Raw genomic sequence first — 16,377 nt, forward strand, 5'->3', positions numbered from 1 at the left:
GGAATACATTTAACAAATTATACCAATGGAGCCTTCACCTGAAAAATAATGAACTGAGCAAAGGAGTCATGATCACCATGATCACATGTCAAAAACAGTATTTATCAATGAACAGCATCAACTTGAAAACCTGAGCATCTTTAAATATATGTACGGATCTGTTTTAAATCTAATTTCCAACTCCTATTAATACACAAGGCTTATAAAACATGCAATCTTCATAAAACGATGCTCAATAAAAATAAATATATATTGACATCATGACAGCAGTTGTGAGAGAAAGGGGAGAGAAGTTGCATGAAAAGGGAGAAAAGTTGAATGGAATGGAGAGAGAATCTGGATGGTTCTGAGAAAAAGAGAAGGGTAAAGGGAAGATAGCATGGCTGTATTTAGATTATCTAGATTTTGCCCAAGTGACTGTTTGGAAAAGAACTACATGTAATTTAATTTACATGTCTAAAATACAAAATAAATATTGTTTGTAGAATGCAACAGAGGGAAATAGTATGGTTGGGAGAAAAGGGGTATAGGTGGAGGGCAAGTTTGTCAAACAAGGGGAAAGACTTGTACTGTGGATCTGATGGAGTGGAATGGGGAAATATAGAACCCACTGCACATGTGCTCCAAAACACACAGAGCATACTCTTCATATATATACTTTCTTCAAAACACCACAACAGATACTTTCCTTAACAATCCAGATAACAAACATATAATATCAGCAGTTAAATTGCATACAATATATTAGTATTCAATGTTACAATTTCAATTTGTTAAACAGTCAATGTCAAGAAATAATTCATTTCTGTGAATCAGAATGCATTGTCCTTAAATGCTTGTTGCGATTTGATTGCACACTAAACCACTTATAACAGACAGGGCACTGATAAGGCTTTTCCTTTGTGTGTATTCTTTTGTGCCGTGTAAAATCATTTTTGTCATGAAAGATTTTCCAGCACACATCACAAGTGTATGTCACAAGAGGATTTCGAATTCGCTTGACTCCTCTGTCTTCGTGGGCCCATATTTTGTGCCGTTTAAGGTGACTTGCTGATCGGTATGCTTTGTCGCACTGATCACAGGAATGAGGTTTCTCATCAGTATGAATAAGCAAATGACAATTAAGCGTCCCTTTCTCAGCAAAGCGAGCTCCACAGGTCTCGCAAACATATGGGCGCTCTTTGGTGTGAATGCGTAGAACGTGTCGTCTTAATTGTTGATTCTCTACAAAAGCCTTTCCACATACATCACAGACAAATGGCTTTTCTCCAGTGTGCGTTCGAATGTGTCTCTGAATACTTGACTGGTCATTAAACTCCTTTTGGCAGTAGTCACATTTGTATAGCATCTCGCCAGTGTGTATTCTGTTGTGTCGTTGGAGAGCAGACAACTGTTTGAAAGCTTTGTCACAAACTTCACACTTGTAAGGGCGCTTCTCAGAATGCATTCTCTTGTGAATCTTTAGGTAATTTTTGTTGTTGAAAGTCTTTCCACATACTTTACAAGGAAACAATTGGGGTGGCTCCTGTTGGTTTTTTACATCTTGTTCCTCTTTGATGTCTTCTAACACCCTGTCAGCAGTTTCCATCTCCAGGAAATCTACAAGATAAACAGAGATCATTTATATGTAATTGTATATCATGGTCTGATAAATAAAAAACCTCATCCAATATTGGATATAGACATCATGCAACCAATCAGTGATGCAGTACTTCAATTCACATGCCAAAACAATTGAAGGTAAACACCATATTGCCAAGAAATAAACATCAAAGTGAAAGTAGACACAACGCATGTACACTGATAAACAAAGGAATTATCTGTAGAATGTTATACACATAAGATGAATTGATAATATAAAATAGAAATAAGACAATACAGTCAATTCCATTAACTCCAACAAATTGATTATGTAATAGCCAAAAATCTATACCAGTTAGAAAACAACTAGTCTACCCCATGTGGAAATTAAGGCATACAAATAATACCGAGCAAAGCTCGGACGGGCCTTTGGCCCAACAGCGAAGCAAGGCTCTAAAGGTAACACATATGTAAAAGAAAAAATCAGCAAATGAATAGAGATAATCTCTACATATATTCACTGAAAAGTTTGTGATCCATATGAGCGCCGCCATTCTGTTTTCTTCTGTAGTTGCTTCTACAGTTATTCGTGTTTTAATTTTGAATGGCAAAAATATAAGACGGACATGCAATTTGTAAAATTTTCAAACACTCACTTTGTTAAAAATGAAAGGTATGATTATTATTGTTACAGTTTTTAGCAAATCATCAAATAGAAAAATAGTAATACGACTAAATAGATGAACGAGTTCAGGATGTTCTTTAAATAAAAATATATGATATATTTACGCTTACTTTTTTACCACTTTCAATTCATTGGTTAATTTTGTTTAGTTTTAACTGTCTTTTAAATTGCAAATGGGATGTATTGTTTTTAATACGCAAGATCGCGACTACTTTTTCTGTCTTGGTTTTAAATTTTACTTTCCCCTTTCAAAGTCTCGCGAGACCCAGAGTATGCAAGAATTTGGGCATGTTGGTAAATAATACCAGTTCTGCAACTTTTTTCGTGATCGATTCACCCGATTTTAACAATGGTGTACTATCATTGCATTGCAGTAGACTGTAGTAATGATTCAAGAAAGAAACATAATACGCAGAAATATCCACAACTGATAGAGTTTAATGGAAATGTGGTGGATTTTTCCCACTGCTGTCAGCCAGGAAATTCCCAAAGCTGAGAAGAGCTTGCGTCAAAATATATAGCTTCACGAGCTAAATTCAGAAGTTAATTTTTCCTGTATCCAGACGTTTTTACACACCTTTCATTTAAAAATGCTTTTAATTGTGGAAAGCACATGGAAGTTAAATCGTCTTCCGATGCCATGTTTTGAATAAACAAAAAATGCCCAAGATCGACACACTTTTCCAGACTTCTTTACAAGAGAGTTCCGCTAACTCTGTATTTACGATCTTGCGTATTGCTTGATTTGAAAGAGAAAAAAGTTGAGTGTAAATGTGATGTCACAATGCAAGGTTTACGTTGGCTGGCGTTATATTCCCTGCTTTATATCAATAGGCGGATCAATCGGAATTCCTCGAACATCTCATGCACTCGACATAGTCAGGTGTATTTGATGCATTGCTAGCTATGATGTACGTAACGTAGTGCAGTAGGCTGTGACGTCATAGTTGACAATGCATCAAATTCACTCATGGATGCCATCGTATTACATCCAAGATCTGTTTTCCAAAATTAAAGTGTTACATGATATTCAACTGACGTCACGGGAAATTACCATGAGGAGAATTTACGGTAGCTCAGTCACAGTAAATATATGGGTAGTAACGTTTCGGTGTTTAACCGTAACAAGTGTAATGATACCTGTGAATTTGAGGTGCAATTTCACCCCATGATTATTATTCATTTTACTATGGAAGCCCTTAACCTAGCTGCGTTATAGGCGGATCCAGTAGAACTGTTATCCCCATATATCCCCCTTTGATATTTAGATGTTACTGGGCGTTTAATTAGTGCAAGGGAAATTTCATAGATAATATGTAAGTTCGAAATTTTATTATGAGCTATGTGTTAGCATAGCTATCGCTAACATTGCCCGTGACTTGGTCAATCAATGAATCAAGTGAATTTTATAGACTTTAAATTAATTGTTGATAAATTCTCGAACTCTTGAGCATGTATAAACAGAAAATAAACTGCAATAATCGTCTCAATTAACCACTGTACTCCCTTGTACTTACTTCCTCAGCTACTCAAATTGAAAGTCATATACTTGCACTCTGCTGACCAGCTCCACAGCAGTCTGTGACACTGACAGTCCCATTCGACGTAATCAAGGTTGTTATGTAATAATCGGAAGTTGTACTGGAAGTATAATATATAAAAATGGAACACTTTTTTCCGTATTAGAAGTCGCACTTCTGTTGCTAAAGTGCGAAACGGAACGAAAATTTACTAATATAGCTATTAAAGAAAAAAAAAACACCAAACAAACAAACAAACAAAAAAGAAAAGAAGAAGAAGAAAAAGAACTATAAAAAAAATTTAAAAAAAACACACACAAGAAAAAAAAAACCCCACAACAAAAACAATACTAAAAGTACTGAAACGAGGTGACGAACGATGCAAAATGTCACAAAGATACTAATGCCATATATACTGTATATCTATTCTGTTTGATATTCCTATGCTGCTCCAACATTCTTCAAAACCGATCATATTTTATTTAGTTAACCGCCATAAAATGGATAAAACATTGTCAATACAGCGTTTAAACCCCAGTCAATCAATCATGCTGCTAGGGAAGAATTGTACAGGGCCGTAAATTACATGGAGGCGGAGGAGGCAGCTGCCTCCTCCAACTTTTGAGCCAAAAAAAAATTAAAAATTTAAAGTTCATTAGAATTTATGTTGTTTCCAATAACTAAGAACATGATACCTCCCTTAAAAAGCATTCCAAATCTTTCTTTTAGAATGAGTTAGTCAAGTAACATCTTAGAAGGCCCTAGAATCAAGGATTTTGCACGAAACGTGTTCAGTGTGCACAAAATGTGCTCAGCGTCTGGGGGCCTGGGCGGCCCCCAGACCCCCGCCTAATTTCCTGCCTCCTCCAAATTGAAGGTTAATTTACGGCCCTGTTGTAACCTTGATGGTAAAAAAGACAAAAAAATAGGAACACAGATCTAAATCTACATGCTGTTATTGTTTAGATTAGTTCAAGAGACTAATCGAGTGGGAATAAATGGACCCACGGGTGATGGAGAGAGGAACGAAGCGTAATCAACCGTGGGTTTCCGACGATGATTCTAGATATCTGTATACATGTAGCTTTTTTTTTTTTTTTTTTTTTTTAATTTAAATTTTTTTTTTTTTTTGCATGCATTTATGATTAATTTCCATTGTAAACAGTTGTGAAATCAAATAATAGACATGAAGTGTTTTAAAAAGAGAAGTTTGATTTTGTTTAATAGATCTTCTGAACAAACTTGAATGTTTTATAAATTAAAAAAAAAAGTATTAATAACTTTATTTCCTTCATTGCTTTGAAGATATACAAATATAAAATGTTTTGTAGACTAAGTAATCTTAAAGAAACTGAATATAGCATATCAAATCATGTCAAGAAGTGTACAGTTTTGTGGTGTAAAGTTATAAAGTATAGTAATTATGCATTGAAAACAAATGCTATTGAACATTTCATAAAACTATTGTAATTTGTATCTATATTTTTTCTGCAATGTAATGCATTGTACCTGTGCTATTGTACTACTGATGGTATTAATATGAGTAATAAACTATGAAATCATAAAAAAAAAGAAAAAAAAAGAAGTATCTATGGTATTTATTACAATATCTTTACATAAACACTGGTCTCATGGTCTTAACTGCTTTGCCTGCTGTCGGTCTTCAACTTCCGGTAAGTCCTGCTGAATGTCTATCACACTCCATAACCGCGAAACCTCTTTGTCCTGCGGGAAGTCGCTCTTCTACAATCCATTACTAAAGAAGTAGTACCGGGGTAGAACTCCCCCCCCCCTTTCTTCGAATGACGAAGAAACGGGTTCTGTCAATGGTCAGGCAACACTCCCCAGAACTAGCTAGCCGAGACCTCCCGATAGCTCTGAACTCAGGCGGGGGCCAGGGTAACCTGGTGATCCTGAGCTGTCGAACTTGCATGGGTTCTGAATGGGCCATGTCCCACAATATCTCTCTCGAAGTCCAACTCCACCCCTTGGGTCCAATCTGGAAACCTGAGAACTTCTCTGGAGACATCGTTCCAAGACGCCTCGCTAACTGAGGCGGTCTGCCTAATTGAAGACCTACAGGTGATCGAAGACCTACAGAAGACCTACACAATTTTTGGGGGCGGTCTTCCGGAAGTCTTCCGTGGGTCTTCAATTACCCGTAGGTCTTCAATTAGGTATGCCAAACTGAAGCACCGTGACCGTCCGGAACGCCTTCACCATGCCCTCATTGAGTAATAGGACCAACAACTGGGACTTCAACCACATTGATTTCCTCCATAATGTTAGTCGGCTCGAGGGGAAAATATCCCCCACTGTGCGATATGGGCTTCTCTGAATTTGTCCAACTTCCAGGCAAGTTAAGGGAGCAACATAATCAATTTCCTCTATAAACGTGTTGACCTCGACCTCTGCCTCTATGTTGGGGTCGGCCAAACTGTAAACATTCTTGACTAAATCTGGTGCCAGTACTCATGGTTCGGCCTCCAAGGCTGATCTTACCACATTGCCTCCCGGGATAGCATTTCTTCATCTGAGGCGTTGATAATGCTTGCCATCACAGTCCTCTCCCCGGCAATGCAGCACCTAAAAGATGTCCGACAGCTGCGTGATATACTGGCTGATTACAAAGCCCTCCAACTCCCTATCCAAATGACAGGGACATAGGATGACTGAGACAACGGAGACCTGGACATTCTTAGTCAAGGGAACTTGGGTCCTCTGTTTCTCCCAGGGACGTCCGAACTTCATGAGGACCGTCTCTTTTCCCATGGTAATGGTACCATGCTCAAGGTCCAAACGGGCTTTCTGCTGATGCAGAAACTCGATGCCACCCAAGTAAGGTCATGCTGAAGATACTGCTGAATAAGTTGAAGTCTCAAGCAGAGAAGATCGTTGCTGAAGAAAAAGCAGGCTTTAGAACAGGGCACAGCACAACAGAACACATCTTCAACCTCAGAATAATGTGCGAAAGGTGCCTCCATCACCATCGAGACCTCTACCACGTCTTTGTGATCGACAGAGTATGGCATGTAGCATTATGGGCCACCATGAAGCTGTACAACTTCAATGCTAACCTGATATCAGAGTCATCGAACACCTCTATGACAAGGCGACCAGTGCAGTCTACTTCAACAACAGCATTGGAGTCTGGTTCAGTACCACAGTAGGAGTGAGACAAGGATGAATGCTTTCCCCATCTTTATTCAACATCTTTTTGGAGAGGATCATGGCTGACACACTAAAAGTCCACAATGGAACAGGCAGCATTGACGGCAGAACAATGACCAACTTATGTTTTGCCGATGACATAGACGGCCTTGCAAGATTGATTGATTGTTTGATTGAATATTGTTTACGTCCCTCTCGAGAATATTTCACTCATATGGAGACGTCACCACTGCCGGTGAAGGGCTACAAAATTTAGGCCTATGCTCGGCGCTTATGGCCATTGAGCAGGGAGGGATCTTTATCGTGCCACACCTGCTGTGACACGGGGCCTCGGTTTTAGCGGTCTCATCCGAAGGACCACCCCATTTAGTCGCCTCTTACGACAAGCAAGGGGGTACTGAGGATCTACTCTAACCCGGATCCCCACGGGATCGGCCTTGCAGGAGGAAAAGAGGAACTTTCAAACCTTGTAGAACTCTTGGATAAAATATCTACAGTCTACGGGATTCAGACCAACGCGGAAAAGACCAAAATGATGACAAACAACACCAAAGGCATCAGCACTGACATCAGAATGAGCGAGGAGAGGCTGGCCACTGTCAACAACTTCAAATATCTCAGGAGCATTACGCTCATTTCAAAGATCAGACTGATGTGCGCTCCTTGGTCATATCCATATTCTTGCACGCCTGTGAATCATAGAGCCTAACAGCAGACACTGACAGAAGGATAAAGACCTTTGTCTGAGATGAAATGCTTTCGCACCTCTTACAAAGATCACATCACAAAAGTCAGGAACAGGATCAGACAAGGTAACGGACCCTTGAAGACCTCTTGACCACAGTTAAACTGAGGTGGTATTGGTACGTCTCGAGATCATCAGGACTTGCCAAGACAATCTTGCAAGACACAGTACAGGGAGGGAGAAGGCGAGGAAGAAATGAGAGGACATCATTCCAGAGTGGGCAGGTCTAAAACTGAGCAACACCTTCAGAATATCAAACAACAGACGGAGATGAAAAGAGCTGGTTAGGTCTGAATAGGAAGTCTTCGATGGCGCCCCCACGGTCGCCCAGACTACGGGAAAGGTGAAGGTGAGATGAAGAGTGTTTAGCGCCAAATGAATTTCAGAAATAAAATATATATACCAGTGAGATAATATCTAAAAAATTTTTAACTTACCGTACTTTACTGAATATGATTATCACTGGAGACCATTTCATGCTTCTCTCTGTTCAACGGTCACACCGTTATACATATTACACGATGGTTTATTTTATGATTTTAGAGATGGTCTTTCTTGCAATTTGACAATTTCCCTTTACCGTTGTTTAAATATGGACCCACTTTCACGAAGATGAGTTAATTCATCTGGGGGAAAAATTGCATAAGATTTATATGCTTTTTCTCAGCTAAATATATAAATAAAAAAAATTCGACAAAGACCTACAAAAGTTGTTTTGTAAATTCTAGTAATAGTGCCGGTAACTGAAACAGAATAAGGGGAATAGCAAGCTGCTATTTGGAGCACAGGAATTACATGTATAATTATTGTTTGGATTAGAATCAACTATTAAAGAGTACTCTGTAATAGTAAATTCGAGCCCAAGCGATACATAATTGCCTGCGATTTGAAGCATTTTTTCAAAGTGAAATAGGACCCAGTTATTTCTTCTTGGGGGAAAAATTCTATGCTGGACTCATTTTTCGGAGAGAATGTTTAACCCGCGCCCGCTTTTCCGAAGAGAAGTTCAATACGAGGGGAAATTGCTGTAGAGTGTATACCACGGGAAATCACGTACAATGTATATTGATGTGTTGAAGGGCCAGTAAACTTGACAAAAAATTAGTAGAGGACACATTCAATTCATGAGTCTGTGTGTGAGGTGCAGTTAGATTTAAGAATTGCATATACAAAGGACATGCTTCTATATCCACTTATACTTGTATCTATACAGTTATATAATTTGTAATAGTTTTAAACCTACCCTGCAATCTGCGCAGATTCAAACAGGAACTACATACTTGTCTATGCCGCATATTTTTATATAAATATTTAAAACAGCTCCCCAAAAACGAGAACTTCCTCAGAATCAAACATTTATAACGTCACGTACGTACAACCGACCCACCAACATCAGCCAAATACAAAATTATATTATAAACGTGTGACAAACCATGCTGTATTCTCCTGCAGCCCGCACTATAAATAGTATTTCTTCGATCAGTTCTGTTGATTTCATTCAGACGAGAAGTATGAGCAAGAAACCCAAGGCGTACGTGACGCGCAGGATTCCCGACCCCGGGACGCAGATTTTGACGCCTTGCTGTAACGTCAGTTTTTGGGACAGCGATGATATTATCCCGCGGGAAGAGCTACTGAAAAACGTCGCGGGAGTTGACGCTATTCTATGTATGCTGACGGACAGAATTGATAAAGAAGTCTTGGAACATGCAGGTAAACAAAACATTGTTATTTTGAAATATCAAACACGGTTACGAATTTTAATAAAAATGTTATAATAATTGTAGAATCCATACTTTTATAATATTTAGAGAACAAAAATATGCTTTAAATAGCTTGCAGTGCAGTCAGATCACTCGGCAGGTACGCTATATTTAATGTAAAACTTTGTAATCTATTTGGAGGTGGCTTTTTAAACATTTCTCGTGATAATTTATTTGTTCTGACCTTGCCTGTGCACGTAGAGGACAGTTGTAAATTTAACGCGCAATACCACACTATTCGATATCGATTCCAGCATCGTCTCTCGTAAAATAGAAATGCTCCCGGAATTAATCCGCTGTCTCGAATAGCAGAATCGTGTCTACGGGCAATCAGAAGGAATTCGCAATAAGTTTTCGTTAAAGTCTATAATTAATATAGGCGGCTTTGATTTATTACAATGTATTTTAACAATGCAAGTATAGCTATAATTTTCCCCTGTCACGAATGTTTTGATTGTATAATACAGACACTTGCGTAATATGAACATGGTTACTCTTTTCCACATCATATCCTCTATCAGCCTGGGTCTCCAATTAATATCACCCAATCTCTAATATCAGCTAGCCCAAGTCTCCAATATAAGCAAGGACCCGAGTCTCCAATATCAGCCCGATTCTCTATAATCAACATCATCCCAACCTCTAATATCAGCCAGAATCTCCGATATCAATCCGAACCCGAGTCTCCAATACCAGCTTGAGTATCCAATATGACCCCAATATCTAATATCAGCCCAAGTCCCCAATATCAGTCCAAGTCTCTAATTATATCATCCCAATATCTAATATCAGCCCGAGTCTCCAATATCAGTCCAAGTCTCTAATATCAGCTCAACCTCTAATATCAACCAAAGTCCTTAATATCAGCCCAGGTCAGAGTTTATAATATGAGCCCGAATTTTCAATATCAGCCCAATCTTTAATATCACCCCGAGTCTCCAATATCAGCCCGGACCCAAGTCTCCTGTATATGCCCGATCGATCTCCAGTATCACCTCGAGTTTCTATGTGTATATGGAAGTTAGTGGTAAAGGCTGCTCCCGCTGTCAGACCACAGACACAGGATGACTTAATCTTGTATTTTCTGCTGTGTTATTTTACAGTACCTCATTTATCTGTTAACTTATTTTACAGTATTTTTATTTTACAGTATCTCATTTATATCCTTTTTACAGTATCTGAATATCACCATTTCTTTCCGGTCTACATAGAATGCAATAACTTTTATACCTTCATAATTTCTTTTGGATTAGGGCCCAATTTACAGGTGGTGTCCACTATGTCCGTAGGCTATGAGCACATTGACCTCCAGGCTTGTCGAGACAAGGGGATAGCTGTGACCAACACTCCGAATGTGTCCTCAGACAGCGTATCAGAACTCACGGTGTCGCTCGTGCTTCTGACTGCGAGACGGCTATTAGAAGGTACTGAGCTATCGGAAGTCCCTAATTAGAGTAATTGTATTTCATATTAAAATTATCATATTGATTATCTTGCCTTGCTCCCACAGCTGGATTGATCCGCTTCATTTCGTTCATTCGCTTAGTAAAGGCTGAGTTCTACATTGTGATCACTAAGCCCAGTAAAGACTGAGTTCTACATTGTTTGTGATCACTAAGCCCAGTAAAGGCTGAGTTCTACATCGTTTGTGATCACTAAGCCCAGTAAAGGCTGAGTTCTACATTGTTTGTGATTACTAAGCCCAGTAAAGGCTGAGTTCTACATTGTTTGTGATTACTAAGCCCAGTAAAGGCTGAGTTCTACATTGTTTGTGTTTACTAAGCCCAGTAAAGGCTGAGTTCTACGTTGTGATCACTAAGCCCAGTAAAGGCTGAGTTCTACATTGTTTGTGATCACTAAGCCCAGTAAAGACTGAGTTCTACATTGTTTGTGATCACTAAGCCCAGTAAAGACTGAGTTCTACATTGTTTGTGATCACTAAGCCCAGTAAAGGCTGAGTTCTACATTGTGATTACTAAGCCAAAACAAAAATGTTGAAAGTTATCAATATTTTCATGTTTTCCCCAATTTCTTCTCAGGTGCATATGCAGTGAAGAATGGCGAATGGGGGAAGTGGAAGCCTATGTGGCTATGTGGGGTGGAAATGAAGAAGCGAACACTGGGGATATTGGGATTGGGCCGGATTGGTTATGGCGTAGCCAAGAGAATGAAACCGTTCGGTGTGGAGAGAATAATCTACCATGATGTGCAGAAATTGAGCTTCGCCTCCGAATTCGGTGGCGAGTTCGTGGAATTTGACGATTTGGTCAAAGAGTCAGATATTTTGTGTATTTGTTGCAATCTCAACCCGCAAACAAGGAACTTATTTAACAAAGACACGTTTCAGAAGATGAAAAATTCAGCTATTCTGATCAATACAGGAAGAGGGGGTGTTGTTAACCACAGTGATCTCTTTGAAGCTTTGACAACCAATCAGATTTCTGCTGCTGGTCTTGACGTCACTGATCCGGAACCGCTACCAGTTGGTCATCCGTTACTTACTCTAAAGAATTGTGTCATTCTCCCACACATGGGAAGCAATACGTGGGAGTCTAGGAATCGGATGGCAGAAATAGCGGCAGAAAATATAGTAGCTGTTCTAAACAAGGGCCAGGCATTAGGGGAGGTTCTACGGAGAACTGAAGTGTAGCTTTATTATGTCAAAAGGTTTAATTCAGCTTCATATTATTCATTGATTTTATAAGCAATCCATTCCTATATTGCTGAATACAGAAATATGCACAGTGAAACTTGTCTAATATAATGCGGACGTCATTGGTACGAAAAACCTTCGGGTTATACAACATCCAGAATGTAGAGTATTTTTCAGTGATATAACTCGAATTTGGAAGCCCCCCAAAAATGTATGTTTTATACTAGATTTCGGATTGCAAAACATCTGGTATAGACAATTTTCACTGTACTTCTTGGTTTGCTTTGTTATTTTCCTTTAAATAAAAGATTGATGAAATGTTCCAATTCATATTTTGTATTACAATAATGCACTATTCAACTTTTTGAATAGGTTTTGAAATAAATCACAACTCTATTTTGAGTACATGTGCAGAGGTCAATAATTCGAAATGGGTTTATTGGTTGTTTGTATATTGTTTAACGTCCCCGCTCGAGATTTTTTCATTCATATGGAGACGTCACCATTACAGGTGAAGGGTTACAAAAGGAGAAGTCCCACGAAGAATCAAAATCGGGTAAAAAAAATGAACGTGAAGTTTCGACAAATTATTTTCTACATAAAAGATAGTCTATATATGATAATTTATCAAGGTGGTAAAATTTTTGGAATTTTACACTGATGTACCCGAGACATATTGCCCCAAACTTCATGAAATACAAGAATTTGCTTAAAATTACCACATTTTTGTAATAAAATGCTTAAATGTAATATAAAGCACAGCCATGGACCAAGTGCATTTTGACATCAATTTTAGAATATCAACATGAAGATTGAATATTGAAAATTTTTCACCGGTGCTGACCTGTGTTACGGTAATATCTAAAAACAAAGATTTGTTAAATATCAATTTTCAACATACTTTACATCTTTTAAGAGGGATATGCTTGTAATAGCATACAAATCAAAAACAAAATATCTATATATTTAATATCTGAGGTGATAAAAATTATTTAACAAGTGTATGTCCGAGATTGAATTATTTTCAATACGGAATCATTGTTTACACTAAGTTTACAGTCATTGGTTGAACCCCGTAGTGAATGTAATCAGACGACAAAATTTGTGACCGTCACAAATGTGCCAAGCTGCATATTGATTAAAGGAATGAATATATTATCTTTTCGTTGGATGCAGGTATTCCACAGAAAAAAGACGGAAAACTGCATCATTGCGCGTAGCGCATGATGCAAAGTTTTCTGTCTTTCTTCTTCTTCTTGGAATACCTCCATCCAACGAAAAGATAATATATTCATTCCTTATCATTTAAATATGTAAAGCATTGGGTTTGAATTAAAGATTTATTCTTGGACTACATTCTATGTCATTTCGAGATGGGCGTAGTAATTTGTGAACACACAACTTAACCTAAATCCGTTAGGCTTAATGGCGACTTCCACGAACTGGTGTTTACTGTTGAGCGAACAGGTTTCTTGTGGACTGAAGAATGCAGTTTTGAAAGGATGAGTTAGAGATAAGTCCTGTTGAGAGAAAATTGCTGGAAGTTTGTTGAGTGGAACTGGAATTAAGTGCAAAGTTCGATGTCAGTACTAACGGAAAGCGTGGGACACGTGCATAATCATGATGTGGGATGCCAGGTAGGGTTCTCTTGAGGGTTGTCACGGCTTCCAGGTGGACAAGTGAGTGTTGCAGAGGGTTTTTCGAGTTTTATCAGTAACTTTCTAAGGCGTCACAGCTGTTGTAACGTCGTACGGAAGCCTCGTTTCGGTGCCCACTCATAAACATATGCCGGAGTTCGAAACCATAGTCGTTAAGTATGGAGCGCCAAATTAACATAAACTCAAATAATTGAAGATATCTTCAATTATTTGAAGATATCATCAATTCATTTGATGCGCGCAACAATTTAATTAAAGATCTCTTCAAATAATTAATGATATCTTCAATTCTGAATTATTGCGCGCATTAATTGAATTGATGATAGCATTAATTCTTCAGCTGAATTGAAGCGCGCTTTAATTGAATTAATGATCTCTTCCAATGAATTAATGATATCAACAATTGAATTGATGCGCGCTGCAAGTCAATTGAAGAGAGCAATAATTGATATAATGCGCGCATTAAATCAATAAATGAGAGCAATAATTGAATTGATGCGCGCATTAATTCATTTGATGAGAGCAATAATTGATTTAATGCGCGCATAAATTCAGTTATTGCTCTCTTCAATTGAATTAATGATATATTTAATTCTGAGAACAATAATTCTTTTAGAGAGAGCAACTATATAATTAAAGATATCTTCAATTCAACATATCCACAATTGAATTAATGATATCTTTAATTGAATCGTTGCTCTCTTTAAAATAATTGATGCGCGCATTAATTCCTTATACAAAAGCATTGTAAATAATTAAAGATATCTTCAATTGAATTAAAGAGATCATCAAATTATTTATTGCGCGCATTAAATCAATTATTGCTCTCATCAAATGAATTAATGCGCGCTTCAATTCAATTATTGCTCTCATCAATTGATTTAATGCGCGCATTATATCAATTATTGCTCTCTTCAATTGAATTGTAGCACGCATTAATTCAATTATTGATGTTTGTTTTTGTTTAATAAATTTATATAGATCAATAGAATTGTTAAGTTTTTCTTTTCAGGATTCCCTAGTCTATATATAAATAAGAAGCATCCAGAGGAATCCCCAACATTCCAATAGGAAGTAGTTCCGGCCATTTATTTTTTTCTTTTCGTTGGAATACGATATTCCAATGATTTTTCAACCAATGAAAAGGCGTGTAAACATGTAAAATTAAATGATGTATGAGACTATTCAAATGAAGAATGAAATGGTGACGACAAACTGTTCACACGCTCCGTCACTCAGTATATTCATTTCTGTTATGTTAAATCTCGAATAGTCTGGTCCCCGCCCCCGCCACTCCAAGGAGTGGCGGGGGCGGGGATCAGACTAAATCTCGAATATCATTTCAGATATGACCCTGGTTGAACCGTGTTGACGGCATGACGTCACAGTTGCAAAAGCGCATTAAATTATATAAAGCTGATATTTAGAATAGTTTGACGACACCCACAGCAAAATTTTTATGCAGTCATTCAATCACAATGTGCACGTGGTGATCAATATCATTTTTGTTGCGTCTAATAGATTATTAAGTCTTAGATTATCGTTTTGTTTTAAATTTCTTCAAATAAATATCCAGAGGCTGTTAGTATATATATAAACAATGAGAGAGAGAAAGAGAGAGATAGTCAAATGATTTGATTCAGATAAATGCAATTTCACTTTAGAATCAGTAAGAAAACGTCCATTCGTCTTCATTTGAAAAAAAAAATTGATGAAGACCTATTCCTTGTCGTTGTACACATGATATGGGGTTATAAAATTTTACGTTTTCGTCTTTTGACATTTAGATCTACATGTAATACGACGTTGATAATTAACTTCATTGTACATCTAGAAATTTGTGCAAAGCTATATAAAGAAATGTACGTAGATATCTGGTGTACATTTATGAAGATGGGCATATAGGAGGGGAATTTCAATTTTTTTAGTCAAACATCCCAGATCGAAACAAACCATCATATGAATTTGATATGCATTACAACCCAACCACCCCAATAAAGGAACAAAAACTGCGGTCAGCATTATCTTTTCTAAGACACATTGGTGTTTGTTTGCAGGCTGCTTTTGTAACGTTTAGATTGATGTAAATTTGACACGACTGGCCATGACATTATTTATCAAGATAACATAACAATTATTTGTAATTCATTTCATAAGAAACAATTACGTGTATATATAATGAAAGCAATTTTTGATCTACGTGAAAAACAAACCATGAAGGAGCTCTCTTGTTATTTTTCTCATAAAATTGCATTTGACCCACCGTAATGCCATATCTACAAAAGTTTTTGGAATAATCCCATCTGATATTTAAATTATGATACTTTAACATTACATTTCATCAACTTCGTTATATTTCTGTGACAGGACCAATTTTGACCCTTCGTGGGCCTACTCCTTTAGGCCTATGCTCGGTGCTTATGGCTTTTGAGCAGGGAGGAATCTTGATTGTGCCATACCTGATATGACACTGGGCCTCGGTTTTTGAAAGGATCTCCCCATTTAGTCGCCTCTTACAACAAGCAAGGGGTACTGGGGACCTATTCTAACCCGTTCAATGTCTTTTCGATTATCTTTCACTCATATAAGGAGGTGTCCAGC

The 16,377-nt window shown here is 37.7% G+C and overlaps 1 protein-coding gene and 1 pseudogene across 1 annotated transcript; one reads left to right on the forward strand and one right to left on the reverse strand.

The window, feature by feature from the left end:
* Window positions 1–765: 765 nt before the first annotated feature.
* LOC125683523 (zinc finger protein 239-like) lies at window positions 766–4,847 on the reverse strand (annotated as a pseudogene).
* Window positions 4,848–9,041: 4,194 nt separating this feature from the next.
* On the forward strand, window positions 9,042–12,440 carry LOC125683420 (glyoxylate reductase/hydroxypyruvate reductase-like). The gene is made up of 3 exons (XM_048924558.2): window positions 9,042–9,415; window positions 10,719–10,889; window positions 11,505–12,440. The coding sequence occupies exons 1-3, from the start codon at window positions 9,136–9,138 to the stop codon at window positions 12,113–12,115; spliced, it is 1,062 nt and encodes a 353-aa protein (XP_048780515.1). The 5' UTR covers window positions 9,042–9,135; the 3' UTR covers window positions 12,116–12,440.
* Window positions 12,441–16,377: the final 3,937 nt, after the last annotated feature.

Source organism: Ostrea edulis, chromosome 1 (genome assembly GCF_947568905.1).
Source record: "Ostrea edulis chromosome 1, xbOstEdul1.1, whole genome shotgun sequence".
NCBI classification, from domain to species: domain Eukaryota; kingdom Metazoa; phylum Mollusca; class Bivalvia; order Ostreida; family Ostreidae; genus Ostrea; species Ostrea edulis.

Excerpts from the sequence above, each read along its gene's own strand:
- LOC125683420 (XM_048924558.2), top strand. The coding sequence starts at position 9,136 with ATGCTGTATTCTCCTGCAGCCCGCACTATAAATAGTATTTCTTCGATC. Across the intron at positions 9,416-10,718 it reads AGAAGTCTTGGAACATGCAG|GGCCCAATTTACAGGTGGTG; the intron begins GTAAACAAAACA and ends CTTTTGGATTAG. Across the intron at positions 10,890-11,504 it reads TGCGAGACGGCTATTAGAAG|GTGCATATGCAGTGAAGAAT; the intron begins GTACTGAGCTAT and ends ATTTCTTCTCAG.